General features: G+C 30.8%; 1 protein-coding gene across 3 annotated transcripts in view; it reads right to left on the bottom strand.

Annotated features, from left to right (window-relative positions):
- LOC136972743 (zinc finger MYND domain-containing protein 11) overlaps positions 1–21,620 on the bottom strand; it is a 101,835-nt gene that overhangs the window by 15,253 nt on the left and 64,962 nt on the right. For all 3 annotated transcript variants that reach the window (XM_067267360.1, XM_067267359.1, XM_067267358.1), the window contains 4 exons: positions 16,824–16,942; positions 12,737–13,079; positions 5,167–5,259; positions 3,650–3,796 (listed from right to left, as the gene is read on the bottom strand). In XM_067267360.1, the coding sequence (XP_067123461.1) occupies positions 3,650–3,796; positions 5,167–5,259; positions 12,737–13,079; positions 16,824–16,942 (702 nt within the window). The remainder of the gene's footprint in view (positions 1–3,649; positions 3,797–5,166; positions 5,260–12,736; positions 13,080–16,823; positions 16,943–21,620) is intronic.

Below are 21,620 nucleotides of genomic sequence, written 5' to 3' on the forward strand. Positions count from 1 at the left end.
AAATATTCTGCACCTCTTTTTATAAGTTGCATTGTACCACAATACCACAATTGCTGCCTGCAGACAACTACACTTACAAGGGGAGGGCACGACCTGAGAAATTCACTTTGGGATGAGACTTGGTATATAGGTAGTACTCCTTTAGGATGTTTAATCCTCAAAACAAGAAAGCACAATGGCCAGCCAATCTTAAGAAAAAGGCCTTTAAAAATTTGAGCTCAGCTTATGTACTAATAAGTTTCGCTAGGTCAGCAGCTGCTGAGCAGCTCAGTTGACATCGTTGTTGGCTACCGCCAAGTCGTTCACGGTTCAATTCTCGGTCTCAATTAGTATTTTTTTTTTCTTTCTAAAAATTTTTTAAAATAAGTATTTTGAATATATATAAATATTAAAATTTTATTATAATAAATAATTTCATTTAAAAAAATGTTTAACACATATTACATGTCATTTTAATTATAATAATACAAAAAAATTAATTATATAAATAATTAGTTATGAAACAACAGTTTTCATTTATTATTCTATTGTATCAAATTTTTTGAAGGTTACTACTATTATTAATTCTCACCACTTAAAAATAAAAAGTATAAAACATGTCTTTTATATTCATCCTTTACTTCCATTTTAACAAAACTAAACAACTAAAATGTTTCCAATTCCAACAGCCAATTCCAATTCCAAAATTGGATCTCATTTATATAATATAAATGAGATCCAATTTAACACTTCAGTGTGAAAAGTATCACATTAGACTGACATTTTCAACAGCAAAACAAGATTTTTCTCAAGGTCATAAAAATGCACATGGACTTATGGACTGACCTGATATTTGGAGTGTCAGTTTACTTTTGGATTTGGAAGAGGATCATAGTGTTCCGTAATATATCACACCATAATACAAATAGTTTCAATATTTTACAGTAAAATGTCTGTGAATGAAGATACTATCAGTTTACCAACAGTTGATGATGATGATTATTAATACTTATTAATTATTTTGTATTATTATAATTAAAACGACATGTAATATGTGTTAAACATTTTTTTAAATGAAATAATTTATTATAATAAAATTTTAATACTTATATATATTCAAAATACTTATTTTAAAAAATTTTTAGAAAGAAAAAAAAAATACTAATTGAGACCGAGAATTGAACCGTGAACGACTTGGCGGTAGCCAACAACGATGTCAACTGAGCTGCTCAGCAGCTGCTGACCTAGCAAAACTTATTAGTACATAAGCTGAGCTTGAATTTTTAAAGGCCTTTTCTTAAGATTGGCTGGCCATTGCGCTTTCTTGTTTTGAGGATTGAACATCCTAAAGGAGTACTACCTATATACCAAGTCTCATCCCAAAGTGAATTTCTCAGGTCGTGCCCTCCCCTTGTTAGTTAGCCACACTGTAAGAAAACAAAATCAACAAGGCAACCAAGGAAACAAATTCTGACTTTTCCTGACTTTTTGACAATTTTTAACAAATTCCCTGGCTTTCCATGACTTTTTCCAAACACTAATGAAAATCCCTGATTTCCCAGTTGCATGGGAACACTGTATCTATCATTTTTTAGTACAATAAATTTGTTTTTAATCTTTAATTCATAAATAAAATTGGAGATATTATGCCAATCAGAATTATTGACTTAATTCATTACTAATCTTATAAAATCATATTTTGTGAAATATTCTACAACATACAATTTATCACTCTCCAAAAACTTACTTTACACAAATTTAAAACAAATGTTTCAAAAACCATAAAAATGTTCACAACTGATGAAAAATTTCCACAGACAATAAACTTCACAACACACTTACTTGTAGGCCACTGCTGAAGTCAGAGTTTATCCTCCCTAGAGTTGACTTCTGTTGTGAATTTTTCATCAACTGCGAACATTTTTATGATTCTTTAAAATATCTATTTTATATTAAAATGTAATGAAGCCATTTTCACAAAAATATTTTTAAAGATTTTTGTAATTTTTAACACATTAAAAATTTAGAGTGCTTAGTATAAACATTTAGACTTTTATCAATTTTACAACTAAAAATCATTCCTTTTAACATTCTCTTTGCAGAAATAGCTTCTAATGTCTTCATTTACTTAAAAGATAATAAAATAATAAAGAATTTTCAAACAGCCTGAAGCTGGGTGAATCAATCAACCTGTGAGATGGCAGACCTGATTTTGCCCTAATCTAAGAAAATTTTTAGCCTATTTCTCCATTGCAATCTTTAAGAAAACATGGCACAAAAAATGGATTGAATGACACCCCTTTCATCAATAATTGCTAAAGAAATATAACAACCTATTGTTAGAAAAGGGGAAAGTCAACCTTTAAACAAGTAAATAGGATGAAATCTTACAGGTCATGAACCAAATATGGTATTGTCAGTTCCATTTAAATGACAGTTTAGCATCAACGACAGCAATCTCTGACCTCACACCTGCAACTTTGTCTCCAAACATCCAATCACCTGATGGGTTTTCCCAGGCCTAGGGAAAATAAAAAGAGAGAACTCAAGTCTTGAGGTGGACATCCCCGATGCCATAGCCAGGAGGACACCGGCGGACATCATCAGACACCATATCAGAATGGACCAGCCCAGAGCATAGAAGAAGCTCTACCACCTGCCAGCCACTAGCCTCTCCATACAGTGCGGACACACCCCTAGAGACAGACACCCGTCTCGCCATATTCAGGCAGATATAGACCATAGCTCACCTTAGGACATCATATACTCCTCCAGGAGAAATCAAAGACAACATCTCTTTGTTAGAGGTATTGTGTTAGCTCATATGTAGACTCTCTCTCTCTCTCTCTCTCTCTCTCTCCATGTACAGTACATAGAATGGGAACGACTTTGCTGATGCGAGTAGTTTAGTTGTGTAGTCGTGTAGATTATAGTTATATTAAACTTTTGTCATATTTGTTAAATGGTCTGCTTGTCTCTCTCGGAATACTGGACACCCTATTGATTTACTCATCACGCTCCCCACTCAACAGTCAACTCAAACCTCATACTCAGAATTTAATTACAAAATGCAAGTTAGGACACATTTAACCCTATCTTAACTGGTGTCAAGTTCCTGACGTCGAAGGAATCTTGCAATCTTGACAACAACATATCGATAAGCCATCCAATGACAATGTGAGTGGTTTTCGAAAAAAGGAGCCAACTAAGCGGTCTAAAGGGAACCTTCTTTGCCCCCGGCTTCTCACAAACCAATGCAAAATTATTGAGACAAAATCCATCCTTTTATTTTAAAACTTTAAGGAATTCATATTCTTATTCATAAAATACATCCTGAATTAACTTTTGCATTTTTAGTTTAATATATATTGAATTACTATCTCTTGGAAAACCACCTTTCCTAAATGTCAATTTGTATTTACTTGCTCATTGTTAAACTTCTATTTGGATTCTGATGTCATTTTGCTTTTTAACTAAATGTGTTATAATTTAATTGTTCAGATTTAATCAGTGATATATAACCTGAATCTAGCAGACACTTGAATAGCAAAGCAAACTACATGCTTCATTAATGCATTTGTATAGCTAAATGTAATTTTACAATGGATATTTGTTATAAACCAGCTGTGAACTGATTAATATGCTCTTATTACATGTATTTTGAACTTACCCTTTCTGTCAGATCCTTCAAAGACCTTTCCTTATCTTCTTTATGTTCAGTTTCTAATCGTTCTCTAAAATCTCTGAATATTTTTGAATATTTTGCACTACAATTGCACTCATTGTTGTTTTCCAGTTCTTTTCCCATTCCTCCAAACTGTATAAAAAATTATTAGTTAAAAATAAGCATAAAATTAGAAACATTTTATTTATATTTACTTATTGCTAAATTTTTATATAGATACTTATTATTTTAATTAATTTTTTATATTTATATTAATTAGACACAAATACAAATGCAGTAAATTAAAACAATAGGAAATGACTATAGTATTGCTTTTTCAATTTCCCATACATAAAAAAAAATAACAATATAACAAAGCATTTTTAAACTACATTTTTGAATAATGATTAGAATAAATAAACATGAAAATAAAATAATTTCAATAACTAAATTAGTAACTATTCATTAATGTTAAAAACAGTTTTAATAGGTTTTAAAACTTAGATATGAAATTGTATAAGCAAATGAAATTGCCATTTTTTATTTTTGACTTTGAAGGTTTATTAATCAAATTTAATATATATATTAAACTAATCAAAATAGTCTCCATCAACTCAAGTACACTTCTCCCAATACAATATAAGTGTAATAACACCAATATGATAAACATCAGGAGAACAAGAAGTCAAAAAGTCATCAAATGCACTACTTACAATGTCCTCTTTGCTGAAGATTCCCTCCAGAAAACTATGAAGATGTTTAAAAACGTAATAATCTGTTGACAAAAGGTCTGGAAAATAAGGTGAATGAGGGAAAATTCTGCAGTTCAATTCTATCAATTTTTTTTATCGTCTATCTTCCAACATGTGGCCTGGTATTGTCGTGCAGCTGCACCATACACCACACCTATTCACCAATGCTGGCTCTTTAATGCATAGTTTATCTTACATTGTTTCAATTTCATAATAATATTTCTTAGCATTAATCATTTCACTTTGTTGCAGAAATGGAAATGGATCATACCCCATAAACCTTGCATAGATGAGACTCAGTTTTGATGTTTCTTCCAATAATAGCCACTGTGCAGAAAGACAATGTCACATGCCTTTCAACCCTCGCGAAATAAATTATAATGCATAACAAGAAAAATCCTTATAATATCTATCTTCAACTGAGATGAATATGTTGATGTATAAACTGAATAACTGGCTTATAAATGAAAGTGGGCATTTATACATTGAGGGTTATATGAACCAACTTCAATTATGCCCACTTTGGGCACTTGATCTGCAGTCAAATTAAGAAACATCCTGACCAATACTGCTCATAAAATTCATTACGATCCAGATCAAATAAATATCCAGATTTCTCAGACTAGTAGATGGATATCCTACCTTGAGCTCATCTGGGCAAATTAATGCATAAATAGTGTTTTAGGAAACAATTATTCCCTAAAAGACTATTTATGGTATTAATAATAAAATGGCATTAATATTAAAATTTATACACATTTAATTTATTACCTTTTTTGTCTGTGTTGCAACTGTTACTTTTGCAACTGGTGTTTCTTGACTTGATGAAGATACTACATTATGATCTTCTGACAGAGGAGTATCCTAAAATAATACATATTTTATTACTGATGTACAAATAACATTCTTCTTTTCCTTTCAAATGAATGACATACTTTTTTACATTAAATTGAATTAATAATAGTTAAAATATTTTCTATTAACTTAATTAACTTATAATTAATTCTTGAATAAATAAATATATTAAGTTATGATGATAATTAACTAAAGATCTCCCACAAAAATAAAAATATTACAAGTATAGACAATAATTGAACTTTATAAACAAACTTGAAAAATTGAATATTACATGTAATGTTATGATAAGATATATTGTCAAAAATTTCATAAGTAACAAATCAAATTTTTAAGCAATTTAATATCAACTTTTGTTTTATTTGTTCATGCTTGAATATGATTTATTTCCTGCATATTGTTTAAATTTAATACTTCATAGACATCTTCAAAGCTTTTAAGCTTCATTTTCAAATGTGTCACTTAAACTTTGTTCAGTTTTAACTTCATTCAAACTATTTGATAGAATGAGTTATAATCTTACATCCAACTCACATGGTAAAGTTGAGTTAAAAATTAGTAATAAATGTTTTTTGAAGCCTGTATGCTTTATTTTCAGATTTTAATAATTTGAATAGATAAAAAAATAAAACTTTTAGTAGTAACAGTACAAAAATGAAGCAGAAAAGCTTTGAAAACCTTTATCAGTAATTATTAGTCCACCCTCATGTAGTGAGTTAAATGTATAGCAAGATTATAAATTTGAAATATAGACTATAGACAATATAAACAAATTCAAAAAACCAGCAAGTTAAGAATCTGCTGGATTAAAGATTTTTGTTTACATTCTATTCTTGCAATCAATAGCAGATTTCCTATTCTTGTTTGCAAAACTAGAAAATTTTAACATTGCATACAAACATAATTTGGTAACATCATTTCAAAAAATTTATGTACAGGTATACCTTGGGTTACGTTGTTTCGAGTTAAGTCATTCTCAATTATACATTGTTTGTCCAAAAAAAAAAAAAAAAATACATGGAAAAATAAAAATCAAGTTTAAGTCATTTTATTCGACTTTATGTCTGTCCGTCACAAATATTGAAGTCATAATATCACTAGAAAAGCGTTAAAAGCACATAAAATCATGTTACTGTACAATAAATAGGAATAAAAGTATATAAAATAATCATATAAAAATACTCAGAATCAGAATCAAAATATCAGAATCAGCTGTTGATGCTGACGATCCACAGCCATCTATGTCTGTGATATAAATAAACAAATTGAATGTAAATATCGATAAATTTAACAAATTAGTTTTTTCTACTGTAGCAAAATAATTTTAATAACTGTATTTGTTATTTAACCTTACAAAATCATTTTATTTTATAATGTGTTAGAGCAATCCACATTCACAAATAAAGAGTCCATGATGTACTGTAAACATCACAAAATTGTAAACATGTACAATTGTACATTTACATGTACACGTACATGTACTCGTAAATTTAGATTACTTTTTTCTCTACTATATTAACAACTAAAATTTATTTGTTTGTAAGCTTAAAATAGATTCTTATTAACCATATATTATTAAAAATGCATTTATAAATAAAATACAGAACTGGGAATGATTATTTGTAGTTTAGCCTAGTAACAAGTAAATTCAACTTAAGTCGCCTCTCATGGAACCAATTACCGATGTAAGGTGAGGTATACCTGTATTTATATTTTTTAAAATATAGAGATTAAGTAGACTATGCATCATTCTCAGTGGTATATTTATCTGAAAATGAACCATCATGCATTGGATAAGTTTGCCAAGTCTTTGTGATTGCAGGGGTCACACTACATAGCACCAAAATTGCCACTTGGCAATGTTTTTATTAAAATGGCAATAAAATTATAATACTGGCGATTTCAAGTGGTGATAAAAACTCTAGTCTGCTTTTTAATTTTAAAATTTTCGCTGGATGATAAAATTTTTGTAAAAATAGTCTGCATGTTTTGACATTCAGTATGAAACTGAATCACAAATCACACTTTGAGAAAAACAGCAAAATGTCAAGCTTCCATACAACGGGAGTCCTGTGCACCACACACCTAGGATGCATATACTTTTTGAATCAAACTGATCAAAGATTAATCTGATCATTCAAATCTTGTATACAAACAAACTATAGTAATCTGATCAATCTCAATCCATGTATACAAATGCCCTCAACTGCCTCAACTGGATCACAATTAAACTAATATGAATGGAAGGTAAGATAAATTGAATAAAAAAGATTAAAGATGGCAACCACCATAATTAAAGTCAAGCTTATAGTTGACAGCAAAAAAATATGTTTAACTGTCGACAATGCAAAGTACTGCACTTAAAACTTATGAGAAGTAAAAACATCATTATTAAAATATCCGATAAGCTAGTATTTAGTGACAATTTTGCTAGATTGTATGGCAAGAATTCATCGCATGCATTCTCCCATTTTGTTGTTTTGTGAGCAAATTTATTCACAGTGTAAATACAATTTGATTCTACTTTTGTACTTTCTATCATCTAAAACAAGACAGAAGCAATCTGTATCATGTGACATAGATTAATCTGATCTTACAGATCAATCCATCTGAAACAAAAAGTATATACATCCTAGCGATTTCATAATGTCACATGGCAAGTTCGAGCAGAAAAGTAGGAAGTGACGTTGAGAACCAAAGGCAGTTTTTTACAATGATGCCCAGCATTTTCAGATTGGGGAATGTTTATTGATTGATGGAAAATTTGGATAATTTTTTAGGATGACTTTTTCTCATTTTGATCTTTCTTAGTAGACTAAAACAAAAATTTGAATGTGACAGAACGTGAAATACTGTTTAAACATTGTGCTCAAATGTGTTTGAAATTACTCATTAAAAATTATTTTTTATGTTGCACAAACAAAATAAATGTATTGAAAAATACAAAAACAAAAAAATTATATTTCAAAAGTTCGTTTTAATATAAAAATTATGATGCATAGCGACATCTAGTATCAAAAACGTTCCGATGCAGAGATGAAAATATTCAGGGTTGCTTACGCAGGTCAATGAAGTCAACACGAAAATTTCTGGGAACAACGCAGGACAGGTTAAGGTTACATGCTCACCATGTTTCATTTGAATTGGGGACCCAAATGTCTGGACATCAGCTTGTAAGTGACAGCTTAACATGTTACTTTTGTATGAATATGAAACTATGAGCACTATCCAAAAAGGTTAAGCAACAATAAAACTATTTTAAATTCAAAATGAATTTCAAAGGTTATACAAACAAAAGTTTGAGCCAGCTGCACAGTGGTTCCTGAATGGAATAAAGGGAGAAAATAAAGAAATAAGGACTCAAACTTTTGTTTGTATAATCTTTGAAATTCATTTTGAATTTAAACTTTAATTCCTGAGTTCTGTACAAAAATATAACTATTATCAATAGTTTGGGAAAAAACAATGTGGTTTATAAATTTTCCTGTAGTTATAACCACACTTATATTGGTAAACCAAAAGAAAGTTAAAAATATGCTTTAAAAAACACATCAATGCAATAAAATACAACCTTGAAAACACTCACTAAACACTGTGTACTCCATAATTTCAATATTAATGAAGATTAGTTATATATTAAAATTATATATTAATTATATATAAAAATATTAAAAACCAAAAGAAATACTTTTGGTTTTTAATATTTTTAACTAATTATACCAAGTGCAAATTATAAAAACATTTAAAAATTATCAAAATCCATGATAATGTAAGAATAAACACAGGTACAACTAAATCCCATCGGCACCCTTACTTAACACATTAACCGCCATTTGACGCACTGACGGTTGTACTAATTAGGGCCGTACAGAGCCATCTGACTGCCCGAGGTTGCTATAACCAATGTAGTTTCACTACAACCGCTGGCTATCGAACCACTTCATGAGGACATATGACAGCTGGCGGTTGGAGCCAACTTTATAGATGTGTGCAAAAGGCCACCACTAGGATGTAAAACATCATCTTACAAAGCCAGAATAACTTAACCTTAAGTGAAACTACATTGGTTATAGCGATGTTGGATGGTTGGATGGTTCTGTACAGCCCTAATAAGTATGACCGCCAGTGCGACGGATGGTGGTTAATGTGTTAAACATGTGATACCCATTAATCAGCAGCTAACACTTATATCACCAACACTGGATACACCCTACAGTAGCATCATTTCTGTAGTAGAGAACATTATATGAGCTGACTGTCTGCTAAAATGTACTTAACCTTTCTTAAAACAACTCCTATTTTTTAACTGTTATCTTATTTACAGCTTCCTATTATGTTCATTTGCCAAAGTATTTACTTCACAATAAGTTTCATTAGCAACAATTATAATCTCTGGTTGCTATTTGTACTGTAAACACATTACATCATCTGTGAAAAATCCCAAAAATGAAGTCATCCATGCATCAACAACAAAATAATATGCTCCTTTTATATATGTATAAAAATGTAATTTTGTACTACAGTAAGACCCCCTTAATGCAGGGACATGTTCCTAGATGATAAAGCACTAAACAAAACAGCATTAAACGAGGTCATTTTAACACAGAGTAAATACGGAAAGGGGAACACACTCCCAAAAAATAAACAGATTTTACTTTAATTTTAAGTTATTTTTATATTAATTTGCATAATAATATACGTTAAATAACACACAAACATAAAGTTCATTTTTTGTGATGAAGGTCCTGGCTTTTCTGAAATTCTTGTTTTTTGCGATGAACTCGTCTAGCGATGATCATTTGTCACTTTCTTTTTCTTTCATTAAGCAAATGTCGGTAGCAAGAGATTGCATCCAAAATGCCTCTTCTTGCTTTTGCACTTCTTTCAAAATCTGGATCAGTTATCGTTATCCTTTCGGTTATCATTACCAAACTTTTACTAAGGAAATCTGTAGAGAAATTCTTTGGGTTCTTCACTTTCAGAATCACTATTTTCCTTGTTCCGCCAGTTCTTGAAGATCGTCACTGGTAAGGCTCTCATGAGAAACCTGCAGTAACTCCTCAATATCCTGCTCGTCTACATCTCCTAGTCCTGCTATATCATGAGGTTGACCAAATTGTCAACCTAACGATACAGCGATAGGCTCTTCTCATTGAGAATCCTTGGATACCTCCGCCATAACTTCTTCCACACTTTGTTCATGCATTTATCAGTTAATTCTTGCGAAGCGATATCGATATTGCCTATGGCATCCATGATGTTATATTCTTTTCAAAAATTGCACCGAACAAATATAGATTTTAAAAAAATGCGGCATTACAACTGTGAGGACCGAATTGAGCCGGTCCGAGTTTAAATTTTCATTATTTCAAATCCCCTCGGGAGATAACGATCGAGATTCGCGATAACGATCAAGCTTCGAAGGATGTACAGTCTTCCGCCGTCAAAACCGCTTCCCTCCTTCTCCAGATCCCACCTGAGTCATGGAACTCAAGTCACCACCCTCCATCGCGATTGGTGATCGTTACGGAAGGGACCGGGGGTATATAAAGGGGGAAGAGATCTAAGAAAGAGGTCGGAGGAAGGGAACGACCCGTTGACCCGAGTCCTGTACGAAGGCCATTCCAGACGCCGGAGCCTCCGCCTCGAAGCCGATCCTGCCGCTCACCGCCAGGGAAGACGCTAGAAGAACCTTCAGCCGACCCGAAGAACCTTCTCGATCATAAGCGATAGCCGAGAGGTATGAATCCCCTAACAATTGTGAGCTCTCTCTCTCCCGCGATTAGGGACGGAATGCGTCGCGTCGATGTACTCGATTCTCTGTTCTAATAAATCTTATCTGTGTTGTCCTGCTACTACGGATATTGCCGTTTTTCTTATCGACGACCCCACACTTCCTCCACTCGACCTGACAATTAAATTACCGATCCCGATAAACGGGATATCGCGATAAATTAAGCCATCCTTGACAGTGGGGTGGGTCTTGCCGACCTGTTTGCTGAAAAAAGGGGGTACGACTTCGTCTCCCCCCGGCGTTCCCACACAACAAACTGACACCTTTTGCTGATTGGTTCATGTTTGGGAATAATTGTATTATATATGAATCAATGAAATGCAGTGATAATTTGAATCAACATAAATTTTAAGCTTTTTTTCAGGCTTTGAGCAGACCATGTTATAAAGAATCAGCATTAATTGAGATAGCGCTAAGCAGGGTCTTACTGTACTTTAATCCAAAACCCAAATGTTTGTAACAAAAAACCACTTGTAATTTTGTAGATGCCTGTATATCCACCAAATTGTAATAAATATGGCTGAAGAGGGACAGACAACCTGTCCAGAATGCACACCATCATCATAATAAATCTGTCTATTGACTCCTGTGTGATTACTTCAACTATGTCAATAGTGTGTGATAAGTCCTCCACAGAGCCAAAAATTAGTGCACATTGTAACATAAAGACAAAAAGCAAATTCGTGAATGTTATTTTGCTTTCCAGGTGCCAAACTAATAAGGTTACCAGCACTTGCATTAATTAGTAAGTAAAACTGGTGGTGATGAATAATTTGAAGTAGTGAAAGAATTTAAAACTGGTGAAATGGTGGCAATATTTAAAAATTTTTCAGAGAAACCCATGATTGCATCTTTTAACGAGAGATTGAAATTAAGAGAGCTGGCATACATTGTTCTGAAGAGAGTGATAAAGAGGAAGAATTGCAATTTATCATTTCCATGGCAAGACAGAATGATTATCCTCCAACTTTATTAAGACACTGTCATGGCAATATCTACTTCCTAGGAATAGGCTCTCCTCCACCACAGGAGGGACAATGGATGGTGGTTACATACTGTATGGTCCAGTCCAAAATCCATAAGGTAATTTCCAGAGTAGCCAATGTTATGATTGCATATAGATGGTGTCCAATATTTTTTCACTTATTGGGAACAATAAAAAAAAAAACTAATACCAGAATGAATGTTAGAGTGATACATTAACTTGTATTAACTCAACAAAAATTTATGCAGTTCTCTTATGTGATGACAGAATAAACTGCACATTACTTTATATGTAGGTATGACAGTAAGTGGTCTTACAATGAGAATGAAGAACATGAATAGTGGCTGTTAATTAAATTTATAAAATTGTTTATAACAATTATAAACTTATCTGTCGCTACCATTAACATTAAAAATTTTTTATTAAAACTTTGCTCATTTCTTGAAATCAATTTTTAAAATATCAATGTTGACATTCAAATACTTTTTAAAAAACAAACGTACTACACCTTTTAAGTATCCAGTAGGAAGCTTTATTAGATTAAAAACGTTTTCGGCTGCGTTAATCAACTTTCGTCAGTTAACGAAATATTTAACAATTTTAATCTAATAAAGCTTCCTACTGGATACTTAAAAGGTGTAGTACATTTGTTTTACAGTCCAGTAAACGTTTCTCTTTTTAAAAAAGTAATCAAATTCTTTTCTTACATTTAAACGTGATACTTTAGGTGAAGATGATGATGGAGATTCTTCATCTGATGCTTCTCTATTAGCCATCTCAAAATCTGAAACTTCTTCTGATTTTATTTGTTCTACAACTTCACTAGATTCAGAACATTTTCGTGTTCGAGATCTTGATATTTTTTTAGAAGAACTAGAAGAGATAGGTTGTGAAGATTGTTGAGTTACATTAGATTTACATTTATTTTGTATTAATTGTTGATGATGTCTTAATTCTTCTAATGCTTTATTAAGTGAATTTGTCCTTTTCAATGACATTTGTTGAAGAGTTGTTGTTATTGGTCTAATGTTTTCTTTCTCTATATTTGCCCTAAAATAGAAAAAACAAATTTAATGTATTTAAAATATAAATTATGCATATAAAAAAATTAAACTACTACAATACACTTCTTGTCTAGCCTCAGTATATACTTGTGAGCACTATGTTTGCCTCTTTATTCATAGACTTATTACGCCATCACTAGACACAAGATCAGCCATAGTAAATCAACTTATTTTCCCAAATGCATACTTTTTTGGGAAAATAAACTGATTTTCTAAGGTTGATCTTGTGTCCAGTGATGATGTAATAAATCTATGAATAAAGAGGCCAACACAGTGCTCAAGTATATAAAATTAAACTAATTTAAAAGTTGAATAATCAACTCAAATTATATCTTATCTTACATAAAATTTTGTTGGGAACAGTATTTAATTTAGTAAGCAAAAACCAGAAAGAACTTGAGGGGGTGTTGTCATCACTGGGTGCCAGAGTTAAAAAGTCAAGTGAAAGTGTACGTTTAAGCAGAGCTAAGTCTCCTTGTATTCTTTTTATGATAACTGACAAGTTTGTTAGAGTAATACTCTGAAAGAGTTTTTACTTGTTTGAAACATGGCAAAACCTTAACACAGTAACAGAGAATGATTGTGACTAAAGATTCAATACAGAAGTCATTAGATTTGTCAAGAAAATCTGACTCACCATTTTGTCGTGCCAGACTAGACTCAACGAAGAGCCACCATTACAACATGTAAGTCAGCTTCTTTGTTTCTCTAGCTCATTTAAAATTAATTGCTAAATACTTGGAGATGAAAACAATGAATATAAATATAGAAAAATTGATGAAAAATAAAAATAACTGGGAAAACTGTTTCAAGTTAAAATATTACTAGACAAGGGACTGCTGGGAAGTTGTAACTGGAATGCATAAAAAGCCAAAACCCCTGGCAACCATGTTAGTACAATGGAGAAAGAAAAATATGAGAAAAACTTGTTGATCTGGTCCAGAGAGAAAAACTTCCAAATTGGTAATAGGCAGTACAGTAATAGGAGAGGCACTTTCAGCAATAAGAAATTGTAAGACATCAAATGAGATGTGGAACCAACTGCTTATCATGTATGAGAAAAAGTCATATCTGTCAAAGGAAATTGCATTAATGGAATATCTCTTGTTTAAATATGAAAATAGAGAATCTATAACATCTTTGTTTTCTAGATTAGAAAGAATAAGAGAAAAACTGAGAATCTTTGACAAAACTGAAGATGATGATTAAGTGGTATGCAAAATAATCACAGTCCTTCCCTCAGAACAGAAACACTTTGTGACAGTGTGAGAATCTATGGACGAGAACAGAAGAAATCTTGAGACTCTGATGGCAAGATTAAAACTGGAAGAGTCCAGGCTTAAGCAGAGAGATTGAAAAAGATGATGGACAGGCTGAGGCTCTACAATGTAACAGCAGATACAGTAAAAAGGGTAACTAGAAAAACTCAAAAGGGAACAGAGGAACAACAACAACTGGTATAGTTTGTTTTGGATGCGATAAGCCAAGGCACAAACAAAATCAATGTCTTACTATCTGCAGAATCTGTGGAAAGAAAGGACACATTGCCAAAAAGTGCAAAAAAGAGTTAATATTAGTGCAGTAAAGCAAAAAGAAACTGAAGCATAGGTCATTGGAAGAAATCAATTGCAATCCAAACTAGATATATGGATTGCTGATAGTGCAACTGCTGATCATATGACAAGTAGGAAAGAATGGTGAAAAGAATGGTACCCAAATGTGAAAGAAATTTACTCTCTATCACAACATTAGTTGAGAAAGAACTCACTTATGAGTCTGATAATGAAAAATGTCTTCTAAAACAAAACAGACAAATTGTGGCTAAATGTTTAAAAGTTGGAAGACTGTAGAACATGCTTATGATAGTAGTAATCCAAAAGGGAGAAGTATATTACATGTAGTGAATGCAGTTGACCCCTTGCAACTGTGGCATGAAAGGCTGGTACATCAGAATAAAAGACATGTAAAAGATGTATTAAAATGAATGTAAATTGAAGTGACTAATAAATGTGAAGATAATATCTGTAAAGGCTACATGATGGGAAAAGCTCATAGGTTGCCTTTTAGCAAAAGTGAAACTGTCACTCAGTTAACCTATCCGATGTTCAACGTTCTCTCCATTGTGTGTGATGCCATGTTAAATTTTCATCTATGTGAAGCCTAACAAAAATTACATGTTTTTGAAAAGAATAATTGTTGTCCAAAATTATTTTTTTATTTTGTACAAACAAAACAGATATGTAATAACCAAAAAAATTATATTTCAAACCATTCGAGGTCAGAGATATGTCGGGAATAACACAGGACAGGTTAATTCATGTGGACATTGGAAAACCAATGGACATTAGTTCTATAGGTGGCTCCAAGTACTACATCCTGTTCAGAGATGATTTCTTGAATTTTTGAGCTGTAAAAACACTAAAGGCAAAAGAAGAACCTAGTAAATCAGCACTTACACTGCCAGCAATTATCTCATATCCTGACATCCATACATTTTGTGAATCCTCAATGAACATGTCATCCATGACAGAAGAAAAACATTATTATAAGAGCCAGTTCAGACAAACAGCATACCTAAGACAAATGCTTAAGAGAACCAAAAGAGTCAAATGACTTCAAGGTAGCCTGACTGTCAAAAAATACAGATAGTCTTTTAAGAAAACATCTGCATAAAATAGTACAAATACACCAAATAAAAGCTAACAGTACTGTGAGAAACTTGCCAAGTGCAAACATGAGAAGAAGGCATCAGTGGCACAAGATCAGATGCCAATTGAGTTAAGTGGGGAAAGAAATTAAATAACTTGCTTGTCAAAAACAAACTGAGCTAGTCATCAAAAACATGTCTTATCAGCAGGTTTTTTGGCAGAGACAAATGTCCAAAAGAACAGTATACCCTGAATGTTACATATAAACCTATAAAGAGCCTCCTCACTTCAGCCTGAATAGAGTTTAATTGGTCCTGTATAATGATCTTGTATAGGTATAGAATAATTTATTCTATACCTATATAGGACAATCAATTCAACATTGAATTGAAATACATCAGTGCAAACATACAGAACCTCAACAGTAGAGTTAAAGAAATAAATGGACTGTGAAGGAAGATCTAACCAACATTGCTCTATCAGCATATGCAAGAAACCTGACATTTGGGGCAACACTGAGATCATTAGACCAGTAAATGACATGATTAGCCTAAAACAAATTGGAATTCCTAAAAATTTACAAAGAGACCATAGATGTGTTAACTATCAGAATGCATTCTCATTGTCTAAAGTAGAAATCATTATATGAACATAACATTGTTTGTATTTGTTTTTAATTAGCAAATAAGATTGTATATATAGGTATTTATATTTTCAGATAATTTCGGTTTCATTTTAACATCTAAATTTTGGTTGTTGTATGGATTTTTATTGATGTTGTGCAGTTAAATGTGGCATGTTCTATTTTATCAAAATCTTTAAACTTTAAATTTTGTATATATTTTAGTATGTCCTTTTTGCATTCTATTTGAGCAACTGAACATTTTTGATCCATTAAACTAGATCAAAAACGTTATTGGTTACATTAAATTATTGCTGGAGTTTTGTAAGGTATTTGTTTTATTTATAAGATAATCTCTTTATATATAAATATTATAATGTAATAATTTATCAAAAGTAATTCAGTTATAAAGGTTGGTAAACCAAGATGAGCTTAGAAAAAATAAAAATTGATAATATACCTTTGATGATAGCCACCAAAAAACCTTACATCATACATATCATTAGTTTTCCGAATAACTTTAGCTGGCCAGTAAGGAAATCCTTTTTGTTTTGCATATACTAATTCATGAGGTGGATCCTAAAATTAAAATGAAATAATGGATAATAGAAAATTAAATAGCTATTTTAAATAATTTAAATTTCAGAATTACAAGCTAAGAAAGAATTCAAAATAGACACTTAAAATAAATTTCAATATTAAAAATTTACAAATTACAAATATACAAATTTGATTCACTGAAACATTTATCATACTTTCATCATATTCATTGTTCGACTATAGAGTAGTTACAACATTAAGTGACATAAGTTATCTTAAAATCTAATTTAATTTATAACACTATCACACTATCTGAAAAAAAATGTATAAAATGATCTACTGGATTATTTATCAGGCTATATTAAGGATAATTGGGCTGCAATTTTCAAACTGCAGACCTATACATTCCTACTGTTGTCCATCTATATGTCCTTTGATAATCTTAAGAATGGAGTTAGATAGATCAGGGGTGGCCAACTTTTGTGTACATAAGATCTACTTTTTATCTTAAAAATGTGTTGCAGTCGACTTGTCATAGGCATAGTCTAAGTAGGGAGGGGAGGTGTGAAATACATACTATGTTTATCCACTGTATTTCAGTACGAAGTGCACTCCCGCGAGCTATAGGTAGATAAGCAAACTATATCTTCAAAACTATTTTTTATTTTTTAAATCATTTATTAAGTTTTCGAGATATATGTTCATAAAGAAAATAAATTTACAGACCCAACTTTTGATATTTGCAGCTACAAGTTCATTCCCTACAGGCAGTACCTAAAAAAAATTGATTTTTGAACTTTTTCTAGATTTTATTAACTTAAAATATAATTTAGTTTTTTTTATCAATTGCAAAGTATAAGTTGTGATACTATTTGTTTGTAAATATGAAAAAGTTGTTATAAAAATGCACAGAATGGCTGATAATTTGATTACAAAATTTCACTTTCGCAATTTTTTTGGGCCAGAAAAATTTATCATGGAAGAATGACATAAGATTTTTAGACTTATTTTTTGCTAATCTATCAATAGCTCGCGGGAGTGCACCTTGTACTCAAACACCCTGTATATCTACCTATGTAAAAAACAACATAATTATTTAACGAGCCAAAAAACTCACATCCAAGGGAATGAAAACAACATGAGTAATAATTAACAATATTTATTAATTCAAATAGTATTGGTTCTCTTATTATCATTTCTTAAATTTTTCAAAATCCTCTATGCTTCAGTATTTCGTCTTCCACTTAAATAAGTTGGTATGGTATTACAAACTTTCTCCCAATTGTTATTCTTTTCTTGCGATACCTTTCTCCTAATAACAGCCTGAAGTTTCTTATACTCTATTTTATCTTCTATAATTTTGTATTTAACCATTTTCTGTAAATTATCTTCTGCAGTTTTCAATTTTGGGACTAATGAAGACATGGCTTACTTTTCCAGTTAAATCAAAATAAATAAGATTTACCCAGCAATGAGGGTATCTGAAAAGCTGTCAACTAAGGCATCAGATCAAAGAAGACCATTAGGAGGTCTTCTTTGTATAAATGAGAATTTAGGAGATGCAGTTCTGCTGAAGACAATGCAATATTTAATCGTTACAAAACTAATTTTTAATTAAAAGAAATTCAGCAATTCTTGAAATTTAATTATTATTTTATCATCTGCATATACCTGTTTTTAATAACATATTGGCTGATCTGGAAGATTTGATTTCTAGTTATTCTTTTGATCGTGTTCTTCTATTATTAAGTGATTCAAATGCCAGGATTGGCATGAAAATAGATAGTATTTTTGATGGAAATATTTGATGAAAATTTATTTTGAATTCATAATTATCAAAAGATTTGGTAAACAATAAGCAGAGTGACCAATTTATTGAATTGGTTAAAGACTATGATTTATATACAGTAAATGAATTTCACCTTCAAGATTCCCCAGCTAATTTTACATACATATCAAAGTTGCAAACATCAGTGAGAGATTTATTAGTATTGAGTGAAGGACTGACAAAGTATTTTTAGGATTTTTACATTTCTGAGGACTACATCAGATCATCTTTTGGTAGTACTAGAATTATTGTTTGACAACACAAGATAATGCTATTCAAAGAAAACAACAGGAAAGATTGACTTGAAAAGAAGAAAAAAACACACTTGTTTACTCAAGCAGTTAATAACTTGTATACATTGTAGATCCTATTGACAATATATATTAACTTATTCAATAACATTACTTTAATTTGGAAATCTGCTAGGCAATGTAGATTAGTGACAAAATTTGGGATAAGAGGCAGACTTGGTTTTGGATGGTTTGATAAAGACTGTAAAATTGTGAAAAAAGAGAAAAATAGGGTGTTGCGGGAGTTTTACCGATTTCACTTGAATGAGAATTTAATTAAATATATTAATCAAATATATTAACTTAATTATAAAATTAGTTTTTGTTCACTATGTAGAGCTAAGAAGAAAAATATTGGACTAATATAAGTAAATGGTTATAAACTACAAGGTCATCAAGAGACTTTTGGATAATTATAAATAAAGTGTACATTAAGTGGACTGCAGAGAGTCAGATTTCTACTGATAAATGGATAAGTTTATTAAAATTGAATTTTTATAATAGCAGTGTTTTTATAATTCATAGTCAGTGTCTTGCTGACTATGAATTATGACAATTCTTCTTCTCTTTTGGATAATGCTTTCTCATTTGACAAACTAAAAATGGCAATTCAAAGATCGAAAAAGGGTTCATCCTGATACAGATGGAGTAAAAATTGAATTTATTCAATCATTGCCAAGAATGGTCTGTTTAAAAATTCTTAGTTTGTTTAATAAAATTAAATATGCTGCAGCTTTTGCAAAGATATGGGAGAAACTTTCATTAAAAATGATTTACAAAAAATCCACCTAATTATTGCCCAATGGCATTGCTGAACATGTTTACAAAACTGTTTACTAGTTTATTATTGAATCAATAATAAAATGGTTGAATAAAATGAGCATCAATATTTCAAGGTGCCTTTGTTCAGGGCAAGGAGACAATTTATAATACTTTCATTCTTAATGGTTTAATTTAATGTGTGTTATCAAGGAAGAGGAAGAAAATTTATTCACTTTTTATTGATTTGGAAAAGGCATTTGATAATGTTAATCTTAATTTTTTGTGGAGAAAACTTGATAATGTGGGACTCTCCAGATCCTTCATTATTTTGCTTAAGAATTTGTTTTCTACTACTAGTTATCAAATAAAAGGAGCTATTGTTAATTCTACTTGTGTAATATCTACTAGAGGTTTACAACAGAACCACTAAGCCCTTTGTTGTTTAATTTGCTTATAAATGATCTTCCGAGATATTTCATTGTTCTGATCTTTTTGGTTTTTACCAAAATGTCACAGATGAGTTGCATTGTCTTCTATATTCAGAAGATGTATTACTATTAGCAAACTTCAAGTCATCTTTACAGAAGAAACTGATTTTATTATCTGATTGCATGTTAAGAAATTACCTTTCTATTAATTTTCAGTAAACAAAATGATTGGTGTTTCATAATGGAAGAAGATTTCATAAAATTGATAAAATTTTTTATTAACAATGTAGAAATTAATTTTGTTCTTCATTTTAAATATTTAGCATTGAATTTTTCCTCCTCTGGAGTTTTTAATTATCATTTGGATAAAATAGTGAAAGATATACTACAGAAGACAGGTTGTCTTTTGGCATACAGGCAAAAATCAGAATGAACATTATTAAAGCAATTGTTTAACTTTTTGATGTTACGTTAAAGTCTATATTGACATTTTTGATTCCAGTTTGGCGTTTAGATCTTATTGAGAAAATTGAGAAAATGTAATTAAGACATTTCATATGATTATTTAAGCTCAAATGTTCAGTGCCTGATTCTGTTGTAAGATTGAAATTAGGGAGACTCCTCACTTGAAATTAATATTTTTAAAAATATTTTGTTGTTTTGGTCTAAGATTATTGATCTTCCTCATCACGATCGATGTTATTGTGTTTATGATTCTTTATTGAAGAAAGAAAAGTAAGAGAAATTGAGTGTCATCAATTAAAAACATTTTTGATAATTTAGACCATTCTTTTGTATTTTTGAATCATTCACAGAACTTATTTGCATGATATAATACAAACTAGATGTGATCAATTATGAAATCAAGATATAATTATGTTTCAGTTCAGCAACATAATATTTATAAAAGAAACACAGGTTGGCAGACTGCCATTTACTTAAATTATAACATTGGATTTCCTATGAAAAGTTTGTTAATGTAATTATGTCTTAATAAATACTGGATTATGTTTAGTGGTCTATATATAGATATTTCTAAGGGACATTCTTGCCCATATTGTATTACTGATCATGATTGTAAATTAACACATTTTTGCATCATGCCCAGTTTCATATTGTTAAAGAGAGAAATTCTCACTGGTGATTTTTTAAAGAATTATTTATATGATAAAAATATATTAAAGATAATGTTACATAAACTGCATAACTTTTTTGTTAAATCCTTATATTATTTGTGTTAACTATATTGTTTAAGTACAATTAAGAGACCATTATGTGGCTGCTTATTTATTAATTTTGTTTTATTTTCCCCCTTGTATGAAAGTACTTGTATCAATAACAAAATAAATAAATACATAAATATTCAATAAATATGGATTATTTAAAGAAAAAATTCATTATTTTCATTT

The sequence above is a fragment of the Centruroides vittatus genome, unplaced genomic scaffold (genome assembly GCF_030686945.1).
Source record: "Centruroides vittatus isolate TY-2023 unplaced genomic scaffold, ASM3068694v2 contig_301, whole genome shotgun sequence".
Lineage (NCBI taxonomy): Eukaryota > Metazoa > Arthropoda > Arachnida > Scorpiones > Buthidae > Centruroides > Centruroides vittatus.